Source organism: Moschus berezovskii, chromosome 19 (genome assembly GCF_049115385.1).
Source record: "Moschus berezovskii isolate FMDL1 chromosome 19, NW_MosBer_1.0, whole genome shotgun sequence".
Lineage (NCBI taxonomy): Eukaryota > Metazoa > Chordata > Mammalia > Artiodactyla > Moschidae > Moschus > Moschus berezovskii.
The window spans coordinates 74,962,667-74,983,520 of record NC_142478.1 but is presented as its reverse complement, the minus strand read 5'-3'; the positions used below and the strand labels follow the sequence as shown (position 1 = coordinate 74,983,520).

General features: G+C 63.3%; 2 protein-coding genes across 5 annotated transcripts in view; one reads left to right on the top strand and one right to left on the bottom strand.

Moving 5' to 3' along the window:
- The window catches only part of PI4KA (phosphatidylinositol 4-kinase alpha), a 58,146-nt gene extending 44,468 nt beyond the window's left edge, over positions 1-13,678 (top strand). For all 3 annotated transcript variants that reach the window (XM_088828383.1, XM_088828382.1, XM_088828384.1), the window contains 23 exons: positions 2,602-2,760; positions 2,936-3,087; positions 3,195-3,302; positions 3,379-3,506; positions 4,155-4,274; positions 4,362-4,441; positions 4,527-4,720; positions 5,397-5,487; positions 5,753-5,920; positions 6,090-6,143; positions 7,519-7,639; positions 7,814-7,943; positions 8,541-8,611; positions 9,438-9,510; positions 9,638-9,708; positions 10,435-10,544; positions 10,691-10,795; positions 11,167-11,292; positions 11,438-11,558; positions 11,733-11,892; positions 12,236-12,325; positions 12,652-12,735; positions 13,491-13,678. In XM_088828383.1, coding sequence (XP_088684509.1) covers positions 2,602-2,760; positions 2,936-3,087; positions 3,195-3,302; positions 3,379-3,506; positions 4,155-4,274; positions 4,362-4,441; positions 4,527-4,720; positions 5,397-5,487; positions 5,753-5,920; positions 6,090-6,143; positions 7,519-7,639; positions 7,814-7,943; positions 8,541-8,611; positions 9,438-9,510; positions 9,638-9,708; positions 10,435-10,544; positions 10,691-10,795; positions 11,167-11,292; positions 11,438-11,558; positions 11,733-11,892; positions 12,236-12,325; positions 12,652-12,735; positions 13,491-13,542 — 2,568 coding nt within the window. In that variant the 3' untranslated portion in view covers positions 13,543-13,678. The remainder of the gene's footprint in view (positions 1-2,601; positions 2,761-2,935; positions 3,088-3,194; positions 3,303-3,378; positions 3,507-4,154; positions 4,275-4,361; positions 4,442-4,526; positions 4,721-5,396; positions 5,488-5,752; positions 5,921-6,089; positions 6,144-7,518; positions 7,640-7,813; positions 7,944-8,540; positions 8,612-9,437; positions 9,511-9,637; positions 9,709-10,434; positions 10,545-10,690; positions 10,796-11,166; positions 11,293-11,437; positions 11,559-11,732; positions 11,893-12,235; positions 12,326-12,651; positions 12,736-13,490) is intronic.
- Positions 13,679-13,737: 59 nt separating this feature from the next.
- Positions 13,738-19,733, bottom strand: TMEM191C (transmembrane protein 191C). Of its 2 annotated transcripts, XM_055404967.2 has the most exons (10): positions 19,532-19,733; positions 19,304-19,427; positions 18,958-19,008; positions 18,768-18,845; positions 18,591-18,647; positions 18,408-18,467; positions 18,214-18,278; positions 18,050-18,122; positions 17,738-17,775; positions 13,738-17,645 (listed from the first exon to the last, which is right to left on the bottom strand). In XM_055404967.2, the coding sequence occupies exons 1-10, from the start codon at positions 19,684-19,686 to the stop codon at positions 17,441-17,443; spliced, it is 906 nt and encodes a 301-aa protein (XP_055260942.2). In that variant the 5' UTR covers positions 19,687-19,733; the 3' UTR covers positions 13,738-17,440. The 2 variants fall into 2 exon arrangements, with proteins under 2 accessions (XP_055260942.2, XP_088684512.1); XM_088828386.1 differs by lacking the exons at positions 18,591-18,647; positions 18,768-18,845; positions 18,958-19,008; positions 19,304-19,427; positions 19,532-19,733 and having other exon boundaries at positions 17,738-18,122; positions 18,214-18,573.
- Positions 19,734-20,854: the final 1,121 nt, after the last annotated feature.

Genomic DNA, 20,854 nt, shown 5'->3' with positions numbered 1-20,854 from the left:
CGGGCCAGGCCCAGCCACACCTCACCAGGATGGGGCCGTCCCCTTTATTTCTGTGTCTTCAGTTTCTGGACTTTTCTGTTACTGGGCAGCGTGCGCTGTTACATATGGGCATGAAGGAGAATAGACAAACCAGCTGCAGCCCTAACTTGGAAGCGAGCCCTGCGGGCTCCTTGCCATCCTTTTTGGGTTCGTGGGACGGTAAAGCGCAAGCAGCGTTGTTGACCTCGTGCGGCACAGGGATCCAGGCCTTAGCGCCACTGAGGCGGGAGGGGGTTCTGGCCCCCGGTTCAAGTGCACAGGCCAAGCCTGGCCCCGCCGCCCCATCTGTAAATGCCCAGAAACAAGCCTCACTGCATGGCGAGCCTTAGCAGGTGCTGTCAGGTCGACCTTTTACCTCCAAGGCATCTTCAGAATCTGACCACCTCCCTGACCTGAAAGGAGTCAGTTCAGTTCACTCGCTCCGTCATGTCCAGCTCTTTGCAACCCCATGGACTTCAGCACGCCAGGCCTCCCTGTCCATCAGCAACTCCCAGACCTTGCTCAAACTCATGTCCATCGAGTCGGTGATGCCACTCAACCATCTCATCCTCTGTCGTCCCCTTCTCCTCCTGCCCTCAATCTTTCCCAGCATCAGGGTCTTTTCCAATGAGTCAGCTCTTCACATCAGGTGACCAAAATATTGGAGTTTCAGCTTCAACATCAGTCCTTCCAATGAACATCCAGGACTGATTTCCTTTAGGATGGACAGGTTGGATCTCCTTGCTGTCCAAGGAACTCTCGAGAGTCTTCTCCAACACCACAGTTCAAAAGCATCAATTCTTCAGCGCTCAGCTTCCTTTATAGTCCAGCTCTCACATCCATACATGACCACTGGAAAAACCGTAAGCTTTGACTAGATAGACCTTTGTCGGCAAAGTCACGTCTCTGCTTTTTAACATGCTGTCTAGGTTGGTCATAGCTTTTCTTCCAAGGAGCAAGTGTCTTTTAATTTCATGGCTGCAGTCACCAACTGCAGTGATTTGGGAGCCCAAGTAAAGAAAGTCTGTCACTGTTTCCATTGTTTCCCCATCTATTTGCCATGAAGTGATGGGACTGGATGCCATGATCTTAGTTTTCTGAATGTTGAGCTTTAAGCCAGCTTTTTCACTCTCCTCTTTCACTTTCATCAGGAGGCTCTTTAGTTCCTCTTCACTTTCTGCCGTAAGGATGATGTCATCTGCATATCTGAGGTTATTGATGTTTCTCCTGGCAGTCTTGATTCCAGCTTGTGCTTCATCCAGGCTGGCATTTCTCATGATGCACTCTGCATATAAGCCAAGTAAACAGGATGCTAGTATTCATCCTTGACGTACTCCTTTCCCAATTTTGGAACCACTCCGTTGTTCCATGTCCGGTTCTAACTGTTTTTTCTTGATCTGCCTACAGATTTCTCTGGAGTTAGGTAAGATGGTCTGGTATTCCCATCTCTTTAAGAATTTTCCAGTTTGTTATGATCCACACAAGGGCTTTGGCATAGTCAATAAAGCAGAAGTAGATGTTTTTCTGGAATTCTGTTGCTTTCTCGATGATCCAGCGGATGTTGGCGATTTGATATCTGGTTCCTCTGCCTTTTCTAAATCCAACTTGAACATCTAGAAGTTCTCAGTTCATGTGCTGTTGAAGCCTGACTTGGAGAATTTTAGCATTACTCTGCTAGCGTGTGAGATGAGTGCAGTTGTTCTGTGGTTTGAACGTTCTTTGGCATTGCCCTTCTTCAGGATTGGAATGAAAACTGACCTTTTCCAGTCCTGTGGCCACTGCTGAGTTTTCCAAATTTGTTGGCATACTGAGTGCAGCACCTTCACAGCATCATCTTTTAGAATTTGAAATAGCTCAACTGGAATTCCATTACTTCCACTAGCTTTGTTTGTAGTGATACTTCTTAAGGCCCATGTGACTTCACATTCCAGGATGTCTGGCTCTAGGTGAGTGATCACACCATCATGTTTATCTGGATCATGAAAATCTTTTTTGTGTAGTTGTTCTGTGTATTCTTGTCACCTCTTCTTAATATCTTCTGCTCCTGTTAGGTCCATACAATTTCTTTCCTTTATTTTGCCCATCTTTGCATGAAATGTTTCCATGATTTCTCTGATTTTCCTGAAGAGATCTCTAGTCTTTCCCATTCTATTGTTTTTCTCTATCTCTTTGCATTTGGAAGGAGTTGCTGCCTTCCAAACTCCACACCTTAGTGGTGGGGACTCAGGCTCCACTCAGCCCCCATAGCTCTTCCCAGGCCTGATTTTGGACATGAAGGTGTCGTTGCGGGTCCGTGAGGTGGAGGTGGCACTGGGTTCTGGTGGCCCTGAGCAGGTGGCGCGGTCACAGGTGGGCCTCGGGAAACGGGACTCACGCCCAGCTATGGTCCTGGAGGGGCGTGCGATGGAAGAAGGCCCAGGGTGGGGTCCTCACGGGACTGTGTGGTTTTATTTTTCCTTATGCTTCCTCAGTTTTCTAAGTTTTCAGCGAGCATATACTCCTTTTATAATTAAAAACCAACAAGAAAACACAGCAGGTCCCTTTCTGTGCCTCACAGAGGTGCTAACGGCTACGTTCTTGCAGTTCATGCGGGAGATGGCGGGGGCCTGGCAGATGACTGTAGAGCAGAAGTTCGGCCTGTTTTCTGCGGAGATAAAGGAAGCAGACCCCCTGGCTGCGTCAGAAGCCAGTCAGCCCAAACCGTGTGCCCCTGAGGTGACCCCTCACTACATCTGGATCGACGTACGTTCCCCCCAGGCTCCTCCCACTCTGCCCTGGGGCTCCAGGGTGAAGGTGCCCCTCCGGGAGGGGGCAGAGCTGGCCCCCCTCTCCCCCAGACCCCCACCCCTGCCTCGCAGACCCCACCTGCCCTCCGGCAGGCCCCACAGGCAGCATGTTCCCCCTCCCCCCCGCCCAGTTCCTGGTGCAGCGGTTTGAGATCGCCAAGTACTGCAGCTCTGACCAGGTGGAGATCTTCTGCAGCCTCTTGCAGCGCTCCCTGTCCCTGAGCATAGGGGGCGCCGCAGGCAGCATGAACCGGCACGTGGCGGCCATCGGGCCCCGCTTCAAGTGAGAGCCGGGCCTTCCGGGGGGGCCCGCAAGGGGGTCCACTGCCTGTAGGCGGGCCCCGAGCTAGGGCAGGGGGAGACGGAGCGCTGACTTGGCCCCCCTTGTAGGCTGCTGACCCTTGGCCTGTCCCTGCTGCACGCGGACGTGTTGCCCAACGCCACCATCCGCAATGTGCTCCGTGAGAAGATCTACTCCACCGCCTTTGACTACTTCAGGTGCCCCCCGCCCCCGCCCCAGGCTGGGCCCCCCACCCCGTGCCTGGCTCTCACCCCAGTCCCTGCCTGTCTGCAGCTGCCCCCCAAGATTCCCAACCCAGGGGGAGAAGAGGCTGCGTGAGGACATCAGTGTGATGATCAAGTTCTGGACCGCCATGTTCTCGGACAAGAAGTACCTGACCGCCAGCCAGCTCGTTCCCCCAGGTATGCCGGCCCGCTCTGCTCTCCCCTGCCACACGGGCCGAGAGTGAGGGCAGGGCCCCCAGGTCAAGCAGACACCCTCAGCCTAGCTTCCCAGCACCTGGCTGTCCATAGGCGCCCCGCACACCTGTCAGTCCACCCTGGGCTGAGGCCGGTGGGCCAGGAGGGGTGAGGCATGGTCCATCGTCAATGGCAGGGCAGTCCTGTTGGGAGCAACTCTAACATAAGTGTTGTGGGAGCGTCCCCACGGTCAGGCCCTTGCCTGCAGCAACTGGGGCCCTGGGGTCTCCGCAGCAGACCCACGCAGGCGGCCTACCACAGGACAGGGGATGGCAGCCACAGCGAGTGTCCCAGTGGCTCCTGGCTCCCCTTGGAGCAGGGCCGGCGGCCCCATGTCTGCTCCGGGCCCCCCGTGTGGGAGCACACCTTGGGGGCAGGTGCCCCATGGCTGCTGGGGGCAGTGCTCAGGCTGCTCTGCTTTGGGCTCGGGGAATACCACGCACTGTAGGAAGCTTGTGCTGCAGCAGTCCACCGGAGTTCCCAGGTACCTGGCTCTCTGTGAAGCTATCTCCACCGTCTGCTCCCCTGTGGCTGCCTCATCCATGCGGAAGGTCCAGGTGCCTTGTTCTGGAATGCTATGTCTGCCCACAGACAACCAGGACACCCGGAGCAACCTGGACATCGCGGTCGGCTCTCGCCAGCAGGCCACGCAGGGCTGGATCAACACATACCCGCTGTCCAGCGGCATGTCCACCATCTCCAAGAAGTCGGGTCGGTGCGGATTTTCACCTGGGTCCCTTGGGTCCTCGGGGTCACGGAGCATCTCTGAGGGAGACCCTGTGTCCATCCCCGCCCCAGGCATGTCCAAGAAGACCAACCGGGGCTCCCAGCTGCACAAATACTACATGAAGCGCCGGACCCTGCTGCTGTCGCTGCTGGTGAGGCCCGCCCGCCAGGCCTGAGCGTGGAGGGGGGCGGCTGGGGGCACGCAGAGGTGCAGCCGTGTCCCTGTCTGTCCCACAGGCCACAGAGATCGAGCGCCTCATTACCTGGTATAACCCGCTGTCTGCCCCGGAGCTGGAGCTGGACCAGGCGGGGGAGAGCAGTGTGGCCAACTGGAGGTCCAAGTACATCAGCCTGAGCGAGAAGCAGTGGAAGGACAACGTGAACCTCGCCTGGAGCATCTCACCTCACCTGGCCGTGCAGCTGCCAGCCAGGTGCGCTCCAGGCCACACCCGAGGCCAGTACGGCGCCCGGGGCCAGGGGTGGGGGGGCATCACTACCCGGGGCCGTCAGGAATGTCTCCTGTGCTCCGTGCAGGGTGGGTGCTGTCCTGCCAGGGCCCAGCACCCCGCAGCCCCAGGCAGTAAGGGGGCCCCCAGGCCCGTCTTGTTCAACAAGAAAGGGAGCAGCTGTGGTAACTCCCAGGGGCGTCCTCGGGCGGCAGCGCCTGTGTTGTGAGCTCTCCCGGCGGCTCTGACCACCAGGAGCAGAGGGGGCTGAGTCCTCACAGACCCCCGCCCCATGTGCCTGTGTCCCAGGGGCCTGTCATCTCCTGAGCCCATGCTGCCTGCTCAGTGCTTCCTCCCATGGGCGCCGAGTCCACGCGGGGCAGGACTGCAGCCTGACCGCTCACCCATGCCCTCCCACCCGCTGCGGTGCCCTCTGGCCCATGGGCTGCTTGGGACCCGGCCAAGGGAGGCGCGGTCCTTGAAAGGGGAAGGGCAGACCCTTCCTGCCCCAGGGCTCTCTGTCCTGGGTCACCGCTGGTCACACTGAACCTGCCAAAAGCCAGGGTGCTCAGATGCTGCTGGGTGCCAGACCAGGTCCCTCAGTCCCGGGCTCCCGGGCCCTGTCCTCAGTGCCTGCCACCCGCACCCTCTGCACCTGTAGGTTCAAAAACACGGAAGCTATCGGCAACGAGGTGACGCGTCTGGTGCGCTTGGACCCGGGAGCTGTTAGTGACATCCCAGAAGCCATCAAGGTAGGGGGGCAGGTGGTGGGCCAGGGCAGGAATGCACAGACTCTGAACCGCCTCCGGGGCCACCTGGAGGAACTTGACCAAAGCGTTGACCTCAGCGGGGCTTGAGTGTCGCTTTCCCATGCTTTCCACCCTCTGGATGAGGCGTTTACTGTAGAAAATGGCAAAGGTGCTTTGCCCTGTTTGAGGTCATGTTGGTGGACAGAATGTGTCAACTATTGTTACAAATGCTTCTCAGGACCACCCCATGCCTCTCTCCTCCCCCCAGTTCCTGGTCACCTGGCACACCATCGACGCCGATGCCCCTGAGCTCAGCCACGTGCTGTGTTGGGCGCCCGCAGACCCACCCACAGGCCTGTCCTACTTCTCCAGCATGTACCCGCCACACCCCCTCACAGCGCAGTACGGGGTCAAGGTCTTGCGATCCTTTCCTCCGGTGAGCCCGTCTGCTGGGTGGGCCTCAGGGCTGCCCCCCACTGCCGTGGGGTGGGGGGTACTCAGGGACACATCATGGGGGCAGCCTGGTGGAGGATGAGGCTGCTCCAGGCTGGGTGGGCTCCTGGGACCCCCGCCCTGGAGTCACAGCTGCACCCTGCCCCCCACAGGACGCCATCCTGTTCTACATCCCCCAGATTGTGCAGGCGCTCAGGTACGACAAGGTAAGTCTGCGCCAGCCCCGAGGGCCGGGCGGGCAGGGGCACAGAGCTAGGGCCTGAGCCCGAACTCTCACCCCGCTACGTGGTCATCCAGAGCCTGAGGCCCAGTCGTGCTGTGCAGGGTGAGCGGCTTCTGGAAGCATCACTAGCCACTTCCTCAGGGTGGGCAGCCTGGCCCGGGACCCATCTTCTGGAAGGGGGTCTCAGCAAGCCCTGAATCCCATGCCCAGCTCTCCATCTTCAGGGAGGAGAGGCCGGGTGTGCTAGCAAGCTGGGGCCAGCCTGGAGGAGTCCACGGGCTCAGAACCTGAACAAACCTGGACGCCGGATGTCCGGGGTCCTGGTGGGGGCGGGCTGGCTCCCCCGAGGCCCCTCTCCTCGCCATGAGACGGGCTCACCGCTCTGTGTCCTCACGTGGTCATCCTTCCATGTCTGAATCCCAGTTTATCTGAGGACACAAGTCAGCTTAGATGAGGCCCCCTCTGATCTCACAGAACTTCACCAGCTCTTCAAAGGCCCATCTCCAGCCGTCTCCAAACACTGAGGGCCTTCAGCAAGCGCAGGGCCTCAGCATGTGGATGGGGGACAGGACAATTCAGCCATGAGCGTGGGCATGCCCCGAAGGGGCCTGGACAGACAGCACCCGCGGGGTGACCGCGGCCCAGAGCCCTCACTACCCCCGCTGTGCCCAGTGCCTCCCTGAGCCTGCACCTGCGGGGCAGCAGCGAGTGCCCTCTGGCCCTGCCCCACACAGCCCCCGCCCTGGCCCAGGACCCCCAGACCACCCTGTCCCGGCCAAGCCCCAAGCCCTGCACTGGAGGTCGCATGTTCATGCTTCAACCTCCAGTCTGTTTGCTGGGTTAGAATTTGGTTTTTTGGAGTTTGGCCTCTTTGAGAAGCCCACCTACCAAGTCGAGGACATCCGTCCAGGGAATACTTTACCAGACCGCGCGGGGAGGGGCACAAGATGGGGGCAGAGACGGCTGTGGGGAAGGAGAGGCTGCCCCCCAGGAGTCTTCCAGAAAGGCCAGCGCCTTTGTAACCTAGACCGGGGACTCACCCTGAGCTGGGCGTGGCGGGCGAGGAGAGGCCACAGGTGGGCGGGGACCACGGTGTGCAACCACCAGCTTGTAGGGTTTTCTGGGACCCGCCCACCCCTGGGCAGCTCACAGGGTGGCGGTGGAAGCCTCACGCTTGACAGCAGCAGAGGTAGGCTAGAGTCCAGGGGAGCGGGGGTGAGGCTGTGCGTGCCTGCACAAGTGCAGATGACATGCCAGCCCTGTGGCCCAGGACAGCTGCTCACAGCCGGCTCGGGGCTGCTCGGGTGTGTGGGGCCTCGCGGGGCCCGGGCTGGGCTGACTGCAGCCTCACCCCGTAGATGGGCTACGTGCGGGAGTACATCCTGTGGGCCGCCTCCCAGTCCCAGCTGCTGGCACACCAGTTCATCTGGAACATGAAGACCAACATCTACGTGGATGAAGAGGGCCACCAGAAGGACCGTGAGTGCCGGCCCCCATGAGGCCCCGCCCTCCCCCTGCCCAGGCCATCCCCTCCACTTCCGCCTCGCCCCTGGCCCCGCGGCTCCGTCCGCAGCTCCCCGCGCGGCCGCCCCCTGCGTCCTCCGGGTGGGGCCCACAGAGACGGCCCCAGGCTCAGCTGCAGCGTCTCCACAGCCGACATCGGTGACCTCCTGGAGCAGCTGGTAGAGGAGATCACGGGCTCCCTCTCCGGCCCGGCCAAGGACTTCTACCAGCGGGAGTTCGACTTCTTCAACAAGATCACCAACGTGTCGGCCATCATCAAGTAAGTGGACCTCCTGCAGGCCCACGCGGGTGAGCTGCCCCAGAGGCGGTGTGCACACGGCGCAGTCCCCTGCCCCACGGCCACCGCCGCGGAGCAGCCGGCTGGGAGTCTGCCGGCCCGGCCCGGACTCGCGCGGGCCCGCAGGTGCACAGGAAGCAAGTGTTGGTTTTGTGTCAGGTCTGAGGGCGCTGCTCTGGAGGCTCCGAGGGGCCTAGACCCCGTGGCCGCCCTGAGGCTGTCTCGACTCGCCACCCCAGCCCACGTTCACGCAGGGCAGTTGCCAACCTCAGACGCCCTGGCCCCGCGTTCGTGCGGGAAGGGCGCTGGGGTCGTGGACACTGGCCGGCCCCAGGGGAGGAGCCTGGCCCCCTCTGTCCCCAGTGCTCTGGCTCCTGCCGGGTCACCCCGTCCTCACCTGGCTGTCGGGGTGGGCTCCCTGGGCTGCCCTCTGCAGGTGAGGGCGCAATTCCATGTCAGCCCCTCATCTTGGGGCATAGAGGTCTGGGGGCCGCTGGAGGCCACACAGGGCAGGGGCCCTCAGAGGAGAGGGCCTGCCCCCAGAAGCGTGAAGGCCAGCGTGTGTGTCCTGGTCCCCAGGCCCTATCCCAAAGGCGACGAGAGGAAGAAGGCCTGCCTGTCGGCTCTGTCTGAAGTGAAGGTGCAGCCTGGTGAGCTGGGTGGAGCCCGGTGGGAAGGGGGTGTGCGGGCCCTGGGTTCCTGGCACCGCTCTCCAGAACCTGCCCCAGCCAGCAGTCACTCGTGGGCCTCCTGGCTGCAGCTGTTTTCCGAAGGCCAAGCCCCATCTCTGGCAGCTGTGGTTTTAGAAGTTCCCCGAGCTCCAGTGTAGCAGAGGCAGTGGGTGTGGGGAGGGGCATCTGTGGTGTGCGGGCCCATGGGACGAGGGCCTGCGCCCCGCCCTGGTTGGCAGGACAGTGCCGGGCGCCGCCACACAGCCCTCGGTTCTTCACTGCCACACACACTCGCTCTTCACACTCTGGCCCTGCCCACGCGCTCCACGGTGGGCACCAGCCCCAGGGGGTCCTCTCCTGACCATGCTGAGCCCTGCCCAGCCTCTGAGGAGGACTCCTGCTGCTGGGCCACATCCTAGAAGCCCTGGGGAGCCAGCCAGCTGCAAGGCCTAGCAGAGCTGGGCCGCGTGAGCGAGGAGGCAGGGGACCACGCGGCCCCATCGGGACCCTGTCTGGGGCTCTGGAACTGCAGCCCCGGACCAGGCTAGGGCGTCCGCTCGTCTGAACCCACGCAGACAGGCTGAGCTGGGGTCAGGCGGGCAGCAGGTGCCCCTCAGAGACGTGTCTGTGGGGGTGGCGGGGGCCCTGTGGTCGTCAGGACCGACTCACAGAAATAGCAGCCAGGGAGGGCGGGCCTTCAGGCCCCAGGGCCACCCCGTCTGCCCGGGAGCAGGCCTGCGTGCTGGACGGCGGCGTGTCCTCCTGCGTCCCGCCCAGGTCCGCAACACCCTTCCATTTCTCGCAGGCTGCTACCTGCCCAGCAACCCCGAGGCCATCGTGCTGGACATCGACTACAAGTCCGGGACGCCCATGCAGAGGTGTGCCCCTCGGCTGCCCCTCGCAGGCCCGTTCACCCGTCAGTCACGCCCCTCCCGTCACTCATGCCCCCTTCCCCGTCACTCACACCCCTCCCGTCACTCGCACCCCCTCTCTGTTGTCTTCTAGTGCCGCCAAGGCCCCGTATCTGGCGAAGTTCAAGGTGAAACGTTGCGGGGTTAGTGAGCTTGAGAAGGAAGGTCAGTGCCACGTCCAGTGTAGTCTGGGGTCCCTGTGAACGGTGACGGATCGGTGTGGCCCCTTGTCTGGGGTCAGTGAGCACACGTGCAGTGACAGGGGCGGCGGGCGGGCGGGTCTGCTTGGCCACTGTGCTAGTGACCCCGGGCAGGCCGGCTTCTGCGGCAGGAGTTGGCTCTCTCCTGGTGCTGAGCCCGGGGTGTCGGGAGGCCCCGCTCCGTCCGGGCAGGATCCTGCACCTCTTCCCAGCACAGGGCCTGGTTGGTCCCACGCCATGGGTGTGTCAGCGCGCAGCCTCTGCCTCGGCGGAGTCCCCCTCCTCCGTCTCTGGGAAGGCACAACCACTGGTCAGGGCCATGCTGACTCCACCACTTGTGCGAGGACCCTGCTACCATGCGTGGTCACGCTGCAGTTCTGGCGGTGTGGGTTTGGGAGGACACCAGCCAGGGTGTGGCCCCGGCTCCCCTCCCTGGTCCTGGCTCTGACAGTGCACCCCTGGTCCTTGCTCCGGCGAGAGGGGGCTCTGTCTTCAGCTGTTCTCAGGAAGAAATGCGGCCCTGTGGCCCCACCCGCTGACCCCGGGGTCTGCCAGGCCCTCATCAGCCCTCCTCGGGCTTTGCAGGCGGGATCCCTAAGGTTCTTGGGGTTCCCTCAGGCACATGAGCAGGGCGCCCCCCGACCCTCACAGGGCCTCTGCTCCCCGCCAACAGGCAGCCTCTCCCCTGCAGGCCTGCGGTGCCGCTCAGACTCCGAGGAGGAGGGCAGTGTGCAGGAGGCCGATGGCCAGAAGATCTCCTGGCAGGCGGCCATCTTCAAAGTGGGGGACGACTGCCGGCAGGTAGTGCCCCAGCAGGGCGGGAGGGCGATGCGGGCCGGCCGGGGGCCCTCTCCACGGCTCGCAGCATGCTTCCCAGCCTCACACAGAAACGTGTACCTTTGCTTCCCCGTGGCTGCTCACCACCACCCTGCGTCTCTGCCTCCCAGGACATGCTGGCCCTGCAGATCATCGACCTCTTCAAAAACATCTTCCAGCTGGTTGGCCTGGACCTCTTTGTCTTCCCGTACCGGGTGGTGGCCACTGCCCCCGGGGTAAGTGTCCCGAGCAGAAGCCGGGTGGCCCCGCGGCCCGCCCCTCGGCCCGCCCCTCAGCCCCGCGGCCCGGCCCTCCGCCCGGCCCTCCGCCCGCCCCGCGGCCCGCCCCTCCGCCCGCCCCTCGGCCCGCCCCTCAGCCCCGCGGCCCGCCCCGCGGCCCGGCCCTCCGCCCGCCCCGCGGCCCGCCCCTCAGCCCCGCGGCCCGGCCCTCCGCCCGCCCCTCCGCCCGCCCCTCGGCCCGCCCCTCAGCCCCGCGGCCCGCCCCGCGGCCCGGCCCTCCGCCCGCCCCGCGGCCCGCCCCTCAGCCCCGCGGCCCGGCCCTCCGCCCGCCCCGCGGCCCACCCCGCAGCCCGGCCCTCCCTCCCTAGTGCGGGGTCATCGAGTGCATCCCCGACTGCACGTCGCGGGACCAGCTGGGCCGCCAGACCGACTTCGGCATGTACGACTACTTCACGCGCCAGTACGGCGACGAGTCCACGCTGGCCTTCCAGCAGGTGCGCCCGCCCGGGCGGCCGTGACCTGCCTCGGGCCCGGAGAAGCCTCGGCTGGGCCCCGGAAGGCCGACTCCTGGAGTGGGGGTCCGCCCCGCCCCCGGGCTGGTGCGCAGGCCCTGAGCCGCTGTCCGTCCCCCCCCCGCAGGCGCGCTACAACTTCATCCGCAGCATGGCCGCCTACAGCCTCCTGCTGTTCCTGCTGCAGATCAAGGACCGCCACAACGGGAACATCATGCTGGACAAGAAGGGCCACCTCATCCACATCGGTGGGCGGGGCGGGGCGGGGGCTGTCCGTCCACGTCATCCGCGGCGGGGGCGGGGCTCTTACGTCATTCACATCGGGGCGGGGGCGGGGTGCGGCAGTGGACGGAGGCGGGGTTCTCCCCTTCCACTCCGGCCTGCCGCTGACCCCAGCACCGTGGCTTTTCGGGGCTTTGCAGATTTCGGCTTCATGTTCGAAAGCTCCCCGGGCGGCAACCTCGGCTGGGAGCCGGACATCAAGCTGACAGACGAGATGGTGATGATCATGGGGGGAAAAATGGAGGCCACGCCCTTCAAGTGGTTCATGGAGATGTGTGTCCGTGGCTACCTGGCCGTGCGGTGAGCCTCACGGTCCAGATAAGGGAGGGTGGGGGCCCTGCTGGGCCCACGCATCCAGGTTCCCCTCCCACTCGGGTCATCTCAGGCGTTGGCGGTCCCTGAGGCCTGGCTTCAGTCACAGCTGCCGGGGTGCCTCACTCTGGGCATCGGGGCCACATGTCTGCACTTCCCAGGCTCGGCCTTGCCTCCGGTCCGTCCAAGTGCCCTCCTTGCCTTCCTTCCTGAGCCAGAGCCCATGGTTTCCAATGCCACGTGGTTAAGGGCACAGAGCAGTGTGGTGACACATGGGCAGGGCCTGTGCCCAGACTGGACTCTGCTCACCTCCCTGCCTGCCTCTCCCCAGGCCTTACATGGACGCTGTCGTCTCTTTGGTCACCCTCATGCTGGACACGGGCCTGCCCTGCTTCCGCGGCCAGACAATCAAGCTCCTCAAGTAGGTCCTGGGCAGACACTGGGGTGGCTGTCACCTGAGACAGGGCCCATCACCCATGCTAGGTGCTCCCGTGGGACACCCAGGTCTGTGTACGAGGTATTCTGGTTTCTGTGGCCACGGAGGGGATGTGCCTGGCACCCCTTGTTTCTTAGGCCACATCAAGGCCAAGCCCCTGCCCATCCTACCCCAGCTGCCAGTCCCATGTTTGGAAGCTGCTGGAAAGGGGCCCAAACCCTTGAGACCAGCTGGGAACCATGGCCCCACAGGAGACCAGACCACATCCACGCGTGGAGGGCGGCAGCCCTTACGTGGCCCTTCCCTCGCAGGCACAGGTTCAGCCCCAACATGACGGAGCGAGAGGCTGCAAACTTCATCCTGAAGGTCATTCAGAGCTGCTTTCTCAGCAACAGGCAAGCCCCCAGTCCTGCCCTCTCCTCCTATGTACCCTACCCAGTGTTCAGGGGGCGCTGGTTGGGGCCACGCCTGGGCCAGGTGACCAGATGCACTGCGCTGAGACGCTCAGCCTGGCAGGGTGGGTGAGGGGCTTTGGGTGCTGCGGGGGCTGTGACCAGAGGGCCCAGCCTCAGTGATACTCTGGGGGACAGATTTCCTGGGCTGTGACAGTCGGAGGTGGCCTGGAGGTATCCAGGTTGAATGATGGGGTGGCCCACGGGAGGCCAGGCCGCAGGAGGTGCAGAGCCCCCAGGTCCACACCCTGGGGATGGAGAACTGGCACCAGTGGGCCCGCCGAGGTCCACGGGGGAACGTGGCTGGGGTCCGGAGGTGGAGGAGCGCGGCCTGGGGGCACCATGTGGTTTTGGTGACCAGGTAGCAGAGAGGGAGTGGCTCGGCCTGGTGGGAGGAGTCTGGCAGGCATCCCGGGGCCACGATGGCTCTGCTGTGTGCTGGGCGGGTGCGCACAGACCCCCACTCTGAGCTCAGCTCCTAGAACAGGAGGCAGCCAGCTGAGGAAAGGCATCTGCTTGAGCCCACATTAGGCATCCACCAGCGAGGAGACGGGGCAGAACTGGGAGCTGCCAGGGAGGGAGCACGGGTCCCAGCGGGCGAGGCGCTGGCAGGGCAGAGGTCCGTGGTTGGGCCCTGAGACTCTGGGGCAGCTCAGAGGGGTCAGCCCCTCACAGCGCCCCTTGCCCTGTGCCCACAGGAGCCGGACCTACGACATGATCCAGTACTATCAGAACGACATCCCCTACTGAGGGCGGGGCGGCCGCAATCAAGCTCCACAGGTGCGCCGGCTGCCGCTTCATCTGGCGGACAGATGGGCCAGAGGTGCCCCTGCCAAGCCAGAGACTCAGTGTCCTGGGTGCCGCCCGCGTGGCCAGAAGGACAATCAGAGCCGGTCTCTGCATGGGCACGGGCTCTTCCTGCACTGGACACATTCCCCACCCGTCTTCTCCCAGAGGTACAAGAAATACGTTCTTAGGCATCAAAATCAGAAAAGCTGTATTTAACCAACGTGAACAAAATAAAAACAAAAGCACTGCTGCGCTGGAACCTGGTTACTCTTGAATCCTAAGTGCACATTTAGCTGGGGGGGTGGGCAGCAAGGGGGCTCAGGGCCGCCCCAGCACCCCAACTGCCAGAGTCACAGACGCCAGCACCTGTGTTCTCCCCGCCGGCCAGTGGCCGCCTTTCCTGGCCCTGCCTCCACCAGCGTTGCTCCGCCCCCTTCCCGTGTCCGTCTCCAGCGTCTTCAGGGCACTCTGCTCCGCCACCACTCCGCCCTCCCACATTGACCCCCACCCCCACAGCGTCCATCACACCCACACGACCCTCCAAAGACCTGAAACTGAAGAAACAATAGAGCCTCTAGAAATGAGTCACCCGAGAGGCTGGTACATAGTAAGTTAGAGGTGAAGAGGAAACCCATCAGTGAAAGAACAGGCACCTAGAAGGGGCCACAAGGCAGCGGTAAGTGGCGGGGGACGCTCCAGTCCCCCGGCGGGACCCCAGAGGACAGAAGTGCACAAGACAGAAGCAGCCGGTGGGCGGCAACTGCGTGGTCAGCAGTGACCCAGGGAGGGAGGCGGGCGGGGGAAGCGCTCCTGCTGCAGCATTAGTCCTGCGACGCCGTCCGCAGGCCGAGCCCCCCACTCGGAGGCCAGAGTTCAAGCATGGATGAGACGGGAGGGAGGCCCGACTGCATCCTGACAAGGGATGCTCTTTAAGTACAGTCACAGGCCTGAGGTGAAGGAGAGGGAAGGGTCCCCAGCAGCGCGCGCTTCTGAAGCGAAACTTGACAGGATTCAGAGCTGGAGACTCGCAACAGCCTTCTCTGCACAAGTGACGGGACTGGCAAGAAAGCCAGTGGGCAGAGGACAGCGGCATGCACACCGCCTGACAGCACGCAGCACGCTCCGGCAACAGCGGCAGCACCTGTCCGCCCCCGTTCACCTCCTCAGGCTGGTTCCCTGCAGTTGCGAGGAATCAACAAGAGAGCTGGAAGAGCCCTCCACATTTATAAGGTGGGACAATGGAGCTAGGACACCAGACAAATACAAAAACTGAGGGGATGACCTGAGGCAAAGGCTCTCAGGCTGGGTCTGAGGAGGTGGGTAGAGATGAGTCTGTTCAAACAAGCAGAACAGAATACAGGGTGTAACTTCCAGAAGCAGTCAACAGGGACTGGCTGCGGTGGGCAGGGGGAGACAGGAAGCACAGGATGAACACTGTAAAACAGAGATTCACTCACAGCAGAACTGACGTCCACATCACATGGAAAGGAAGCCTGTCACACTGGCTTTGAAATGAAACTCAGCTGAGTGCCATGAACAAGATGGTGGCAATATGGCAAACTGTATATTTTTAAAAGTTAGAAATAAATGCTTTTAACAATGCTGGGTCTAAACCCAAGAGCTGACAAGCAAATAGATCTCTTTAGAGACTGAAAACGAAATTTAAAGTGTTAACTGTGTTCCTCTTCCAATACACAGTTAACAAAAGACCAACCCGAGAGCCCCACGCCTCAGGGAGGGGCCCCACGCTCAGGACGGGTATGCCCAGAGCAGCACCTGCCTAATGTGAGGGACAAAAACCCATCCTTAAAGATGCCACGCTGACAGCCGCCCTCCTGGACCACACCGTTGTCACCACCTCTGCTCAGCGCTGGGCCCCAGGGGCCCTCGCCAGGCCAGTCAGAGAAGGAAACAGGGTGAGAATTGGAAAGGAGAAGCGACTCAGAAATGGCCTGTGTACACAAAAGTCCAAAATAACCTGGGTCTGTTCTACAGTCGAGGTTCGGGATCCAGGTTAATATACAAAAGGCAACTGTGTGAGTTCTCAGAGCAACAAAACGAGTCAGAACAGCTTCATTGACAGTTGCACCCCCAAACACGGAGGCACAGCCGAGAGAAGAAATGCCCCAGCCCTTAAATATAAAAAATATCCCCCAGCCTGGATTATAAGGAAAGTGCAACTTAAAACCACCCTGAAGTGTCCTTGCTCAGCCATCAGACACACCGTGCATGAGGCGGCCAGGGGACCTGTCTGGAAAGGGGCCGTATCCCGTGGGGGGGCCTGTAACACAGCCATCCAACCCCCCAGCCCCCCACGCCAGGGACCGGGCCTCTTAAAACAGCAGGCATGTGGCCACCCCTGGCTCACAGCCCCACTCTGGGGAACTGATCTCACAGATTCTCTGGCAAAATACAAAAAGATGTTTGCAGAAGGCTGCCCGCCAAGGACACGTGGAAACCCACCCCCGTCACCATGGTGGCTGCGGTGCCAGTGACACCCACCTGCCACAGCGCACAGAGAGGGGCCTCGGGGAGGCCACAGAGGTCGTGTGCCCCGCTGCGCTCACCAGGAAGGCGGAGGGATGGCCCACGGCCCATCTTACGGGTCCAGTGTCTCTTCCACAGAAGTGGGGGAGACGGTGCAGGGCACGGGGTAAAAGCTCGAGTTCCCTCGTTTTATGGATGAGACATCTTGTGTTACGGATCTGACTGTGATTATAGAAAGTGGAGAACACAATGCCTGAAAACTGAAAGCAGAAAAATCCCGCCCATTAGGATGGCTGTTATTAAAAAAGAAGCAAAGAACCCAGGAAACTAAAGCCGAGGATGTGAAGCCGGCCCCCGCCAGCACTGCTGAAGGGACCCTGTTCAGCAGTTCCTCAAACAATCAAACGGAAGCACCCTTTGATGGAGCAAGTCCACTCCTAGGTAATAACCCAAAAGAAGTGAAAGCACGCAGTCAAGCCGGCCCCAGCAGTGAAACCACTGGGCACCATTGAGGAAGTCCTTCGTTGCAGAATTACTCACTGTAAACAAAGTGGGCTGGCACAAGCGGCCAACCGCGGATGACTGTACCCGAAACGGTCACAGAAGGCGCGGAAGTTAAAGCAGAACAGCATGACTTCCAGAAGAGAGAGGGATTTTAGGGCTCAATGTGCAATTCTTAGATTGTGCGCAGAAGTACAAACCCAAATTTAACCCCAAACAATGAAGTAGACGCGCAATTAAACCAACGAGAAAGGATTGTCTGAAGACCAGAGCAAAAACGCACGCATGTGTGCACAGGACACACACAAGTTTCACGACCAGAAAAAACGTAAGAAAATAGAGCAAGCGTTTGCCTCAGACGAAGTGAAACTCGAGTTCCCCCTCCATTAAGCAGGATACGTCACAGAAATAGACAACGCTAGACAAGACCGCAGTGATGAACGCGCACGGCCCCCACTGCCCGGACGCCGGAGAGGCGATGAGGGTCGCCGCGGGACTGAGTAACCAGCGCGCGGAGGCGGGACACGGAGCTCCGCGGGGACCCGCCGGCCAGCGCCGCGGGCTGAGTCATGATTCAGACCCCTCCTGAGTGGGCGGACGGGCTGGGGGTACGGAGGGGTCGGAAGGAACCGGGCGCCGGGCGGACCGAGAGCCCGGCAGCCTCTGGGACCAAGGTCCACCCGGGGGCGGGGGGGGCGGCGCCTGCTGGCCGGAGGACACAAGACACCCCGGCCCCGCGTCCCCGGGTTTCTCGCCACCACCCCCTAGCCTCCTCCCCTCCCCGTCTCCCTCCATCCCACGCCCCCCCAGTCCGGCGCCCAGAAACCACTCGGGAGACTCGGGTGCGGGCGGCCGCGGCCGGCGTGATGCGCTAGGCGGGCAGCAGTCCGCGCGCGCGCAGCTGCAGCAGCGGGGCCAGCGTGTAGCGCAGGCGGCGCAGGGCGGCGTCCGAGCCCGGGCGCGCCAGGCTGCGGCGGAGGGCCGAGGGGTTCACCAGCGCCAGGTAGAGCAGCGGCAACGCCACGACGCCCAGCGGCAGCAGCAGCAGCGTCTGCAGAGCGCCCAGCGCCCACAGCCTGCGGACCGACCACGCACCGGCAGACGGGCGCTGGCGGCGCGGGGCGCGCCCCAGGCCCCAGTCCCGAGCCCGCTCCAGCCGCCAGCTCACCTGAAGCCCGCCGCACCCGCGCCGAACAGCCGCTTCTCCTGCGGAGACAAGAGAACACCTTCCTGCCGGACGCCGCGGACAGGGCGGGACCCTGGGGCGCGAGGCTCGTGGGGACATGGCACCACGGAGTGGGCTTCCACGCGGGCGCGGTTCTTGAGTGGGCAGCCCCGTGATGCTCGTGGTCCCCAGTGGGGTTCGTATGGGGAGGCGGATCCCTGGTGGGGTCGGGGGTCCCTGATGGGGTGGCCCCCGTGTGCAGGGGCGGCCCCGCGGGGCAGGTATCGGCTCCAGTCCGCCCCCGCCAAGGCTCACACAGTCCGCCTTGGCCACCTCCTCCATGAGCGAGCCCGCGGAGTCCTGCCCCCGGCGCGGCTGTGAGTCGCACCTGCCGGGAAAGGCAAGAGGATGGGCCCTTCGCCTGGCCCGCAGTCGCGCCCCCCGCAACTCCCGACACCCGACAGTCTTAACCCCCTTACGGCTCCGGGCCGCCCCGCGAGCTGTCGAGCGCAGCCGCCGCCTCCATCACCTTCCCCTGCAACTCCTGGAGCGGGTGGTAGGAGTGAGGCCTCACACGCGTGAAGACCTGGGTAGGGCGGGGGCAGGCCGCCGCGGCTCCGGGGAAGGGCGGGGCGGAGGCCGTGGCGGGGTCGGAGGCGGATGGGGGCGGCACCTGCAAGACTCCGCTCTGCTCCTGGAAGCTGGCCCAGGCCTCCTCCATCTGCCGTGCGCTCTGACACGAGGGGAGCCCTGGTTAGACGGGGTAGGGAGGACTCGGCCCTCGCCACCGTCCTCCACCCGCCCAGCCTCACCCGCACCCCAAGCCGGCCCTCCCGAGACCCCGGCTCTGCCGCACCTGCCGCAGGGCCTCCGCCTGCATGGTGTGCTTGGCCTCCACCAGCTCCAGTTGTTTCTTCCGGAGAATCCGGGGAGAGTCAGGCGCCAGGCCCTCCGCGAACGCCACGCGCTTGACCACGCCCGACCGCCCCGACCGCCCCCGCCCGAGCCCCGCCCCCGAGCCCCGCCCGAGCACCTGCAGGGCCGCCAGTTGGGTCCCGAGCTGCTGCTCCGCCCGCTGCTGGCTCAGTTGCTCCCCTCCGTAGTAGAAGAGCTGCGGGTGGGGCTCGTGAGGGCGGGGCGGGCGGGGACTGTCCTGGGGGGCGGGGGCCGGCGCGAGGCAGCCCCGGGGGAAGCGGGAGCCGGAGGCCGTCTCCGGGAGGTACCTGGCTTGACAGCTCCTCCCACTGCTCCTGCAGCTGCCGGTTCTGCTGCTCCTGGACGGGGTCGAGGGGAAGATCCTCGCCTCTCCGAGGCCCCGCCCCCGCGCGGGCCCCGCCCCCGCTGCCGGCCCCGCCCACCGAGGTCCCGCCGCTGCCTACCCTCTCGCAGGCCCCGCCCCGCCCCGCCCCGGCCCCGCCTCCCCGCTGCCCCGTCCATCTAGAGGCCCCGCCCCTGCCCGGCCCCGCCTCCCCGCTGCCCCGTCCATCTAGAGGCCCCGCCTCGCCCAGGCCCCGCCTCCCCGCTGCCCCGTCCATCTAGAGGTCCCGCCCCGCCCAGGCCCCGCCCCACCAGGTCCCGCTGCCGCTGCTCCGCCGCCTCCAGCAGCCCGCGCGCCCGGTCCGCGCGCTCCCGCGCCGCCTCGCGCGCCTCCCCACGCAGGGCCCGCGCCGCCTGGCTCCGCCGACGCTGCAGGCTGCGGAGGGGAAACTGAGGCTCCGCGGCCAAGGCCGCGTCCGCACGCCGCCCGCCCCCCGCCGCGGTGCCCCCACGCCGGGCCGGGGGAGGAGCCGCCCGCACCCGCGCTCGCGCTCGCTCAGGTCCCGCAGGCGCGCGGTGAGGCTCTCGCTCTCGGCCTCCAGCCCGCGCACCAGCTCCTCCAGCTCCTGCTTCCGCAGCCGCCCGTCGCGATTGTCCTTCTGCAGCTGCAGGAGCAGCTCCTGCGCTTCGGCCATGGCCTGGCTCTGCCCGCGGCCGCCGCCGGGCCCGCGTCACAATGGGCCGAGCGCGGAGCGCTTTGGAACCGCGCGCACCGCCGGGTGCTCGCGCCTGAAGCGGAGGGCGAGGCCAGCTCGTTCCCGCCCGCTGCCGGGGGGCACTGCGGCCCGGGCAGCCTCCGGCGGGAAAGATCGGGTTCCGTAAATAAGTTTCCTGTCTCTGGACCCAGTGATCCCCTCCTGGGAAAGCGAGAGAAAGACAAATGCCATATGCTGTCACTTACAGGTGGAATCTAGGAAGTGACACAAATTAACCTCTCTATGAAACAGATTCGGGGAACAGACCTGTAGTTGCCAAGGGGGACGGGTGGGGGAGGGAGGGATTGGGTGTTTGAGGTTAACAGAGGTAAGCTGTTACAGGATGGATAAACAGCAAGATCCTACCGTATAGCACAGGGAGCTATATTCACTGTCCTCATAAACCATCATGGAAAAGAATATGAAAACGATTGTATATACATGTATAACGGAGTTGCTTTGCAGTACAGCAGAAATAAACACAACACTGTAAATCAACTATGCTTCAGTAACATTTCCCTAAAAAGTTCCTCCTCCTGCTCCTCCTTGCCTGCACAAGCCCATCCGTGGGCCCCTTTCCCAGGGTCTTGTTCTTCAGGGTTCCAGGCTGTCCTTCTACCCCAGACGGAAAAAAGGACTGGTCTAAACCCACGGTGGCTTTTAGCTTCCTTGTAGGATTCTGCCAGTGAGATTCAGGGGCGGATGTCAGCTGGATGTGGGTTTCTGGCTGGAGGTCTGCCCCACTATTAAAGCAGAGAGGCTCCGCGGTGGGTGTTGAGATGGGGAGGACCTGGGCACCACTGATGCTGCCCCCCCGCCCAGGGCCCTGCCCCCCCCCACCGCTCTGCCTGGCCCCCCCCCCCCCGGGTTGGAGCCGTGTTGGTAAGTGCAGGTAGAGGTGCTGGTGTGAGCACTCCCAAGCTCTGCGCCTCAGGCTCTGCACCTGTTAGGTGGGGCTGACTCCCCCCCACACCCCAGGTTGCTTTTCCGCAACTTCCGAGGGCAAGCTAAAGGGCACCTTGATCCCTCCCCACCCTGGTCTTTAGGAGGAGAGCCTCCCTGCAGAAAGACTGGGGCAGACAAAGCCTCCAGGGAACCGCAAGCCACT

Coding starts and splice junctions, on each gene's coding strand:
- TMEM191C (XM_088828386.1), bottom strand. CDS start 18,455: ATGGAGGAGGCCTGGGCCAGCTTCCAGGAGCAGAGCGGAGTCTTGCAG. Junction 18,123..18,213: donor TCGCGGGGCGGCCCGGAGCC/GTAAGGGGGTTA, acceptor CTTTCCCGGCAG/GTGCGACTCACAGCCGCGCC. Junction 17,646..17,737: donor GCGGGTGCGGCGGGCTTCAG/GTGAGCTGGCGG, acceptor GTCGGTCCGCAG/GCTGTGGGCGCTGGGCGCTC.